The 10304-nt window shown below is 51.1% G+C and overlaps 2 protein-coding genes across 4 annotated transcripts in view; one reads left to right on the forward strand and one right to left on the reverse strand.

The window, feature by feature from the left end:
* The window catches only part of LRRC36 (leucine rich repeat containing 36), a 41718-nt gene extending 39846 nt beyond the window's left edge, over positions 1–1872 (forward strand). The window contains exon 14 of the mRNA XM_006909756.1: positions 1537–1872. Coding sequence (XP_006909818.1) covers positions 1537–1762 — 226 coding nt within the window. The 3' untranslated portion in view covers positions 1763–1872. The remainder of the gene's footprint in view (positions 1–1536) is intronic.
* Positions 1873–5905: 4033 nt separating this feature from the next.
* Positions 5906–9657, reverse strand: TPPP3 (tubulin polymerization promoting protein family member 3). Of its 3 annotated transcripts, none has more exons than XM_006909757.3 (4): positions 9496–9657; positions 6838–7031; positions 6570–6723; positions 5906–6454 (listed from the first exon to the last, which is right to left on the reverse strand). In XM_006909757.3, the coding sequence occupies exons 2-4, from the start codon at positions 7023–7025 to the stop codon at positions 6266–6268; spliced, it is 531 nt and encodes a 176-aa protein (XP_006909819.1). In that variant the 5' UTR covers positions 7026–7031; positions 9496–9657; the 3' UTR covers positions 5906–6265. The 3 variants fall into 3 exon arrangements, with proteins under 3 accessions (XP_006909819.1, XP_015443179.1, XP_024901009.1); XM_015587693.2 differs by having other exon boundaries at positions 9486–9657; XM_025045241.1 differs by lacking the exon at positions 9496–9657 and adding an exon at positions 7154–7240.
* Between the last annotated feature and the right edge of the window lie 647 nt (positions 9658–10304).

A 10304-nucleotide genomic window follows, 5' to 3' on the forward strand; every position in this document is an offset into this window, starting at 1 on the left:
TCCAATGTGCATGTTCTCCTCAGAGGAGCTCAATAGCTTCAGCTTCTTCAAAAAATAGTATCCTCGGGATGCAGAGTAGACAACGCAGAAAAGGCCTCAAGATTATTGGTACATTTAGAGAAGCACTGGACGTTTTGATTTACCAAACATCTATACTAAGACTTTCCATGAATTTTAAATATAAGACCCCCAATCCCCAAACCTTCAGCCCCAAACTTCATTTCCCGATTTTCCTTGGAAAACTTCATATTCAGAGGATTAGACCCAGATTCATTCTGGTTGGCTTTTTACTTTTTTTTCCATTATAATTATTTCGACTATATACAAAAGTAGAGCAGGTAGCATAATCATGGTTCTCAAACTTGGGTGTGCATCAGAATCACCTGAAAGACTTGTTCAAACGCAGATTGCAGGGCCCCACCCCCAGAGTTTCAGAATCAGCAGGTCTGGGCTGGGAACTAAGAATTTGCATTTCTAATAGGTTTCCTGGTGATGCTGTTGCAGCTGGTCTGGGACCACACTTTGAGAACACAAGGGTATATCTCTTTAGTCATGTACAGTCAAATTGCTATATTTTAAAGCAACTCGAAATAATTTTTCTATGTGTTGTTAAACCATCAATTCAATATACAGGTTTAATTTGTTTCAATTTGCTTTTGATTCACAGGGAAATTTTATTATTTTAAGCTTATCTTGTTTTATAATTATGTAAAACATTTACATCGTCCCAAAGTCAAATCTACAAAATGAGATAAATTCAGACGATTCTAGCTTCCTTACCTGTCTCCTCTATCCTTTCCTTTCCTCCCACTAGCCTTCCATTATAAGTGTGAGTGTGTATTTGTATTCCCCTTCTATTATATAACAATAGGCATAATAGTACTTTAACATTTTATCTAAGCAATCAGTTCACAGTGGTGTATAAAGTTAGTTATCATTCCTTTTTACAGCTGTGTAGGACTCCACTGTATTTATTTAATTAGTCCTCTATTGATGGACATTTAAGTTGACAGTATATTGCTGTTACAAATACTGCTGCAATGAATAGCATTGTGCATGCATCTTTTTTTCTTTCTTTCTTTTTTTCTGGCCAGCCTCTGATGACTTTTAACATTACAGGTAATCAGAGTCCAAGAATACGGCCATGACTAGCACCACTAGTTAACTGCAGAAGCAAGACAGATTAAAAGATGTAGAAGTTAAGATTTTGAGATAGAAATTGGAAGCCTGATCAGGTGCCAATCTCCCAGGGCTTCTACTTACTTCATCATGAAAATGCTTTGGAAAGAACAGAACGATCACTGTTATAAAATGAGAACTATGTTACAGCAATGGTCAGTCTGGAACATAATCAAATAGAACTGTAATGAAGAAAGAAACCATCAACCTGCTTTTAAAATAACTCATAAATCGTACAGTTCTTTCTGATTAAAGATGTTACTTCATTTTACATTTGTCTTTAGCAAACACTTCAGGTCTGAATTGCATTTACTTTGCTTTCATGATTTCATGACTGCCTTTTCCCCTGTGTCCCAGGTCCCTGGTGGTAACTAATGAGTATCTGCTGCAGCAGCTGAATAAAGAGCAAAAAGGTTATTCTGGGAAAGCACTCCTGCCTCCTGAGAAGAGTCATCATTTGGGGAGATCATCACCCTTCGGGAAAAACACGTTGTCTTCCTCCTCACCAGTGGCACATGACACGGGTCAGTATCTAATACAGAGTATCTCAAACTCTGTCCCAGAGACTAGTTTATGGAGCTAGCACTGAACACCTCTGCAGCTTCTCTCTCAGCCATGGGGGGCCCTCAATGCCATTGCCACCAGTATGGTGGTATTTACCCACAAGATTAAGAAAAAGTCTTATTCTGATTACATTGCATTGGTCCTTCTCTTTATTTGTTTATTTTTTTTATCTCCTCCCATCAAGTCATTCTTTCCTTCTGCCCACAGGAATAATTGGCACTCAGTCCTAGCATCGTATCACATAGAGACATTTGGCTGAAAATATAGAAATGGAAAAAACACTAAACATTTTTCCCACGTGTCACTTGTAACTGTGTGGTAGGAAGTTAAAAAGGAACATCCATGGCCAGGTATATTCTGTGTTAGAAGAAACTTAAGAGAATCCATATTGATTGGTTCATCAATCATGTTTTGAGTTTCCTCCCACCCATAGTAAAAAGGTGACAAGGTCTGGTGTCTGCCCTAGAGATTTAATCAGGGAGGAAAGCAAAACCTTGTGTGGAATTCGGAGGTTGGCATTAGGACCAAACAAGTCTAAACAGAAGCCTAAAAATGTCTCAGAAAGAGAGAGAGAAGTGGGTCAGGGGGATTCCTGCTCTGTGGAATTGGAGAAGATGTCAGTGAGGATGTGTTCAAGTAGAAGCTTGCAGAATGAGAGAAAGGGAGCAGATGGAGGAGAAGCTGAGCTTTCCTAGGCCAAAAGTACAGAGTAGAAGAGTCTGGAGCCCCCAGAGGAACTGTAGGGCAAGGAAGATGCAAGTCATGGTGCCATGAGAGTGTATAACCGGGGAACTGGTCCTAGCCTGTGAGGGGTGGTGTCAGGAACTGTCCCCTAAAGAAATGATCTTTCAAGTGAGATCTGAAGACTGAATAGAAGATTACCAGGCAAGCATAGGGCCGAGAGCAGAAGCAATGGAGAGAGCTACGAGAGAAACAGCATCTGCAAAAGCCATGAAATGGGAAGAAACATGGTCTTTTCAGAGAACTGAGGGGCTGAGAGGAGGTAAGCAGGAGGTAGGTTGCATGGTTCCTTGAGGATTTTAGATTGGGAAGGCAGAGGAATGGCAGATTTGTGTTTGAGACGCTTTCTCTGTAAGAATGGATTGACAGTTGTGTGGAGTGGGGAAGAACCAGTGAGGAGCTAGAGAGATGAGAGAAGGCTGCTGCAGTCCAGACCAGAGATGGAGCTTCTGGATGTTTGCTTTAAGCTTGGCATCCACTTTACACATGAGTACTCTGTGTTTCCGAGAGAGGCACAATCTTTCTTTTAATCCTGATTGATTGGGCATCTTAAAATGAGAAAAGATAATGAAAGTGGCTCTAGGTATGTTTCTGTTTCAGGGTCACCCAGGTAGCTAATGCTGCCAGAGAGTGTATGGAGGGCGAAGGACTGCTGGCCTGATGCCATGTTGTACTTTTCTTCATCTTTAGGGGCATGTCAGAGAGAGAAGCAGGCAGAAAGATTTATTTGCTCCTTTGATCCAGGTGCTGTGCCAGGCAGGAGAGCTATTGTGATAATAATGAGACAAAGATCGCAACCAAGAACACACATTTCTAAGTTATAAATCAAATCCACAAACTGCTGGATTTTATGTGGGTTCCCCAAAGAAGCATTCACAGAGGAGCCATAAGTGTCTTTGAGCAATGTGGCTTTGAGGGAGCTAGAGTGAGCTCATGCTCTGTGGCAATGTCAATAGGAACAGCACCGCACCACTACCAACACTTAGCCTGTCTTCCAGAGAGCCTAAGCTTTGCCCAGGTAGGGTAGCCTCGGCCAGTAACCTTGCAGCCCTGAACTGTCATACTTCAGGGTCCCAGCCCAGTATACGGGCAAACCTACTGGACAGACAGTACTGGGGCAGCAGGGTGGCGCAGGGAGTCGGGGAGAGATAACATACTTCTTTCTTTCTTCAACCCCAGCCCTCCCTTCCTTCCCCTATGAACATCTGTTAATGTCAACCCCAGAACCTTTTCAGGGTACTTCTGAGAAGGAACAAAGACTCTGACCCAGACTGAGTCACCTTTCACCCTATTTCCTATTGTCACCGAAAGTGGCTGGCCCTCTCCCAGGTCAGGCACCTCTCTAGAGTTGCTGGCCACTCCTAGGGAAGTTGACTGTGTTTCTGATTTTCTCTGTGTGGCCCTTGGACCAGAGGGCAGGGGTGGGGATTGGGAGTGCCAAGGGAAGGTTGCCAAAGAATCGTTTGCCCTGTGCAGCTAAGTGGGCTCAACATGGAAGAGGGAAGGCTTGTGAAGCTAACAGAAAACAAGTGGAGAGGGATTCCTCACTCGAGGCCTGGCACTATTGGGAGAAAGAAGGAAACAGGGCTGGGTCCTCAGGGAAGTTCTGTGCCTAAAAGGAGGGGCAGAGCCAACCAGCTATACATAGAAGATATTAATGGCTCCATCCCACAGATCTTAACCTCTCTTCCTTGCCCCGCTGGCTTTGCTAGGAAGGGTACCCAAAGTTTTCCACAATGAGGAGGCTATGAGGGGTGGAACAGTGATGACTGAAGGGCTGAAATGCACTGTTTGGTCCATGGCTGCCTTGCACCGGATTCTGTTAGTAAACCCACTGGTCCTGGCTCTGGGCAGGCCTTAATTTCCCTCAGGCTCCATGACCACTTTTCAAGAAGAAGGGCTTTACTCCTACATGGTAGAGTTTTGGGGCTCAGCCATTTCTCTCTCTGGGTTCCTCTAAACCTCACTGCCAGTCACAGTTGGGGCCCAGCCACAGCTCCCCTACACAATAGATATGCTCACCTGCAGCTTAATCACTGAACTGCTGGATCAATTTGCAATCCAGTTAAATTCTTTTCTCTATGCGGATAATTTAGCAAGTGAAAGCCAGAAGGATTTGTGTTTCTCTCCTTCCTATTGTGCTCACTTAAGTAAGCTTTCAATTCAGACAAAATTCCCCAAGGCTAGAGGAATCATTCCTCTATTTGCTGGTGAGAGAGGTAGAACTTTCTGAAATTCTTCTCTGGGCAGAGCAAGGGGAAGTGGTTGGCCAAGTCTGGAGGAGGCTCCAGCTGTCAGCTGTTAGGCAAGGCTCTGCTGTGGCCAGGCGTTGATCCTCCCTCTAATTCCCGCCTTACCACCCCAGCATCCCTGTTCCTGAACCATACTATTCCTCTACACCCCCACTCCCAAGAAAACTTGGGCTCAAGGGACTCTGGGTCCACCTGGGGCAGGAACATCCCAGAGGAGCCTGTGGGATGAGGGAATAAGCAGTTGCACTACTATGCCTTGTTAACAGGTTTGGGAAAGAAGGTATTTGTGAGTGTGTGCCTCTAAGCCTTTTCTAGGTACCCTTGGGAGATGCCCTCTACTGGGAAGGGCCTCAGTCCAGTCCAGCCTTTTAGTCAGCAAGAAGGAAGAAGAGTTGGTCCGTAAGCCTTGTGCCTAGGGAATAGCTCTGACCTAACACCCAGAGCCTATGAGAGAAAAGTTTAATCTGGAAATCCCAGGAGTCCTCAGGACCAGAGAGGCCCCCACCCTCCTTCCAACCTGTGATGTTAAACAGGAGTCAGTGATAAGAGGCTGGGGCACTCTTAGATGTCCTGCTTGCCTCCCAAAGGCTGACCATCCAGTCTCACTTTTGGAAATCATTTTAGGGCTCGATGTGTTAGAAAGAGCCTGGCCTGGGAGACAAGAGACATGGTCTGGCCTCTGTCTGCAGAAGTCCCACTTTCTGGGTCTGCTTCCTCAGCCGTAAAATTAGGGAGTTGGACTATGTACTCTCTAAGGTTCATTCTGGTCCTCCTTTCTTTGATATTCTGAGCTGGAGCCCAAAATGACTTGCCTTGGTAGCCCCCAGAAGTGGGAAACTATCAGCAGGCTGAGAGCCGAGGCCTGGCACTGGACTCCTGCCAACATTTGGCCCAGGCCAAATCTGCTGTCTCATCCCTCCTCCTGCTGTGAAAGCGGAGAGGCCCTAACTGTTGGAAGGCAAACTGTGCCATTAGGACCACCCAGGGTCAGGGCTGAGGCAAAAGGCTTTAGATTTCCCTAAGGAGCATCCTCAGGCAGCCTGGCTCTGTGCTAATGGAAGAGACTATTGTCTTTTTCTGGGCAGGGCTGCCAGTGAAAGGATCAGCAGTGACACACAAAGGGGTGATAACACCGAGGAGGTGTGAATGTCAGATACCTGACCAGGCCGTATTGATACAAAAGGTGGCTTTATTGAGGTCTGGGTAAGAATTAGGCTCTTGGCCAGAGCAGCAGCTTAAATATGAGACAAGCAGGCAGGGGTTAGCCATGCCTGGGGCTAGGTTGGGGCAATGAGGCTATAGGCACAGACTCTCCCAGAGGGACAAAAGTCATGGAGGAAAGAGGAAAGGAAAGGGGACACAGTGCATCTGGGTCAGAGGCCTGGTGAGCTGGCCCCATGGGGCTGGGCAGGAAGCTCTGGGTGGCAGGTCCAGCAGGGAGGGGACTGGACTCTCTTGCTCCACGTGCCCCTTAGGCCCAGGCCTGAGCCTCTGGCAGGGGCAGTCGCATTGGGGGGCCTCCCCAGGCCTCACTTCTTCACCTTGGCATCATAGGTGCCTGCATTCTTGTAGGCACTCACATAGCCACTGTCATCCAGGATGTCCTGCCGCCCAGCAATGCCCTTGCCCTTGCCGCTCTCGTCGAAGCGCTCCTTGTGGGAACCCGTGTACTTGCTGGTGTCAGTCAGCCGTTCCACAGCACCCCCTGTTTTTGCTTTCTGTTTGGACAGAGTTCCCCCAGGAGCACCTGGTTAGGGAGCCCAGCCCTTCCCACCCCCAGCTGAGATTCCCCACATCCCCTCAATGGCTACCTGAGATCATCAGGGCACTTACAGTGACGCCCACATTGGCTGGTTCTTTGCCTGCTACCAGCTGGCAAATGGCATCGAAGGCCTCCTCCTTGCTCTTCCCCTTGAATCGCTTGGTTGCCAGCTCTTCTAGGGCCTTCTTGAACTCCTCATAGTTGATGACCCGAGCAGACTTCCCCCTGTCAGGTATGTGGGCACCATGAGTTTTCCCCTTTCTTGATGTCCTCCCTGCTTCCAGCCCCCCAATTCCCCACCTTCTGGGAACATCAGAAGCAGGGACCCCTGGGGCTCACTTGACTTTGGAGAAGACGATGTCGACGTCGGTCCCTGTCACAGCCTTTCCGTCAGCCACCTTGCAGTCCTTACACAGCTTGGCCCAGTTCTTACCATTCATCTCTTGCCCACTGGCTTTAGGGTCACCATGGATGGCAAACTTGCGGAAGCTCTCCTCCAGCCCAGCCACGTCTGTGCTCGCTGCCATGCCACTCTGTAGGAATCCACCTTAGTCACCTCCCAGCCAAGCTGTCCCTCCCCTCCCCAAGGCACAGAACATCATGCCTTTACCTCAAAAACTTCAAGGTCTGAGTTGTGGGCATGTAGGCTACATACCCTCAGAGCTGGAGCTGGAGCTGCCTGGGAAGAGGGGCCAGCACTCAGTGTCTCCCTGGGCCCCCAAGCCCTGAGGAAGAGCCCCAAGATGAAAGGTCCTGTTGCCTAATGCCAGCCCTGGCTTGGAATGGAGTTCAGATGAAATCATGATGCTCATATCAGGATGGGAACAGAGTGGCACTGTCCAGAAAGGCTGTGAGGGCAGCAGCTGGGCCATGGCTTTGTCTGGCCCTGGCACAAGGCCTGCTTGGGTGGAAGGAAGGGTGGCAGAGCAGGCCTCTCTCCCTAGGAGGGAGTTCCATGCCAAGCTGATCAGGGCTGGGCTAAGCTGCTATTAGGTATTTAGTAAGGACAGTGTCTTTGTCAGGGTCATGAGGACCCAGCAAGACCCAGCCCAGGCTGAGAAAGGAGCCAAAGCACGGGCAGGGGTGCATGCCCTAGGCAGGGGTGCAGCTGGCCCAGCTAGGACCTTGTTACTATTTGCTGTTAAACAAAAACATAAGGGGAGCAGGAGCCTGGGGCTGGCCTGGCCACAGTTTGTGAAGCCTGGAGACGGTTGCTAAGGGAGGGTAGTGCTTCTTGGAGAATGTTGCTAAGGGCAGGATGGTGTCAGGGCAGCTCAGGGAGAAGCTCCCAGTGCTGCTGGGCTGGGCTGGGCTGGGCTGGGAAACCAGGGCCCTTGGGTGGGGCGCACCAGCACTCCCAGTGCCTGGGGCACAACTACAGCTTCCTGGCCCCTTGCCACCCATTGGGGCTGTTACCTCCCAGTCTGTGGCGTGTAGGAGGAGCAGGAGATTGGGGGGCTAGCCTAGGTGGGGGTTGTAGAGTTCCAATCCGAGCCTTCAGAGGCATTTTGGTGGGTGGGACTGTGGCCTTGGCCCTGTGATCCTCACACCTATGTCCTGCACCAAAGCACCCTTCCTTAACACCTTCAGCCCTCCATTCAGGCCCCTTGGCCACACCCTGGGCACTACCACACCAGCCCACACTCCTGTAGCTTACAGACTCAGCACAGCCCTCCACACCCTCAGTCTTATTCCTCTTGACCGCACTCTTAACCTGGTACTCAGACCTCCCTGAGCACACCCACAGCCCCACACTGAAGTGGCCCCCACAGCCCCCCCTGCAGTCCCCTGACCACATCTGCAGCCCTGAGACTGAGGGCCTGGGCCATTCTCTCAGCATCTGCCTCCGACACATATATTAAGAGCCTTGTACTGAGACTCCCTCAATAATACCCTCAGACCTGCACTGAAGGGCCCCCACGCCCCCACAGTAGTCCCCTGACCACACCTACAGCGCTGCACTGAAACCCCACCATGTAGCACAGCCTCAAACTGAGGCCTCCCTGACCACACCCTCAGCCCTGCACTGCAGCCACCTCCATCCATACACCCGCAGCCCTTACTGAGACCCCAACCAGAGCCTCACAACTCACCCCCTCTCCACACACCTTCATTCTTAAACACACCCTCGTAGCCCCCTTGTCCACATACAATTTTCTGGCCACATTCTCAGCCCTGCACTGAAGCCCACCAGTGTCCACACCTACAGACTTGCATTTCCAGACTCCTAGGTACTATGTTCTGACCACCCTGTGTTGAGACCTCCCTAAGCACATCCACCTCCTCCACGTTCTCGGATGGCCCCCAGTCTCCACTACAGCCTCCTGACTACACACTTGATTGTGTTTTCAGCAACCATCTTCTACCTCTGCCTTTTATATTAGAGCCTCCAGTGAACGCGGCCTGGGCCTCTGCCCAACTATCCCTCTCTCACTATCACTGACCAGTGACCACACTCATTCCTAAGCTGCAGTTTTGGGGACTGGGAGCATCCACAGCTCCTACATTGCAGCGACTCTGTGGGCCCACAATCTCAGTCCACTACCCTCTCCCTACACTGCTACCTCCCACCCTCGACCGGAGACCCAGCGCTTGGTTTATGGAGAAGGAGACTGGCTGTATCCTGCACCCAGTGCTCACTCCTGTATGTGGGAAGATGAATTCTTGGTAATCTAGGGGCCGATCAGGTAAAGCCAGGGCGCAGGCTGTAGTCCCAGGACTCTGCAGGCCGTGGATGGAGCGGCCACGCCCGTGAACTAAGGCCACCCGCTTGCTCTCGCTGGGACAGCTGGAGTCATCAATCAGCCGGGCAAGGAGGTGGGGAGGGGGTAGAACACTTGGGTCCAGGGCAGGGGCCGCTCAGCCGGCGTCCTCAGCTCGGTACTACCCAGGGTTGGGACCCCTTCCAGGCCGCTCTCACCCCCACCCCCCTTCCTTATTGTGCAAGATACTATGTAGGGTGGGTGGTCGGCGCCCGGGTCTCCTACCGACTTCTACCTCGTGACTGCTCCTGCAGTGCTCGTTCGACGGACAGAAAGACGCAAGAATGGACCCACGGACGCGGGAGACCAGGCGGCTCCGCAGCTCTGCTCCCTGCCGGCTCTGGGGCAGGACTGCAGCCCCGGCGGCTCCACCGTATTATCCCCTGTTTCTCGGTCTCCATAGAGACAGCGAGTCCCACCCCCCCGGGTTGTCTCGGCGGGCGGGAGAGTGACCAAGGTCACGCTGGCTCCACCCACCAGACCCCGGCCTATCGGCGCTCTGCTCTCGGCGGAGGCGGAGTTGCGACGATAGCCTCTTTCTGCAGCGCCCGACGCAGCTTTGCGGCCGGGTAGACTATCCCTTTGTAGTTCTGGACGTTCTCGGATGGCCCCCAAATGGGGAAAAAAGACCCTCCTCCTGGGCTCCACCCAAAGTTCAAAGTAGGTCCCCGCCTCCAGGAGAGATCCAGCTTCCCAGAGCTGCGAAGGCAGTTTGAGACGGGGGAGGGGGATGTGGGGGGGGGGATAGGAGGTTGGAGGAGGAGAGGACGGTGAAGGAGAGGGGAGGGGCAGAGGAGCCAGAAGATGCCTACCCTCAGTGACAGTGGAGAGTGGCGTCTAGAGCTGGCTCAAGACCACAGCTCTCCAAAGAACATGTGGTGTCCCCAGGTTACAACTCCGGATCACTGGGAACGGGAGGGGACAATGAGCAAATGAGGAGTGCCCAGCTCCAGCATCCTGGTACACCGATGGAGATCTCGCCGCCAGGAAAAAGCTCCCGGGTCTCTGCTCCCGCTGCTGCTTCCAGAACCGAAAGTCTTCTTC

Source organism: Pteropus alecto, unplaced genomic scaffold (assembly GCF_000325575.1).
Source record: "Pteropus alecto unplaced genomic scaffold, ASM32557v1 scaffold42, whole genome shotgun sequence".
Lineage (NCBI taxonomy): Eukaryota > Metazoa > Chordata > Mammalia > Chiroptera > Pteropodidae > Pteropus > Pteropus alecto.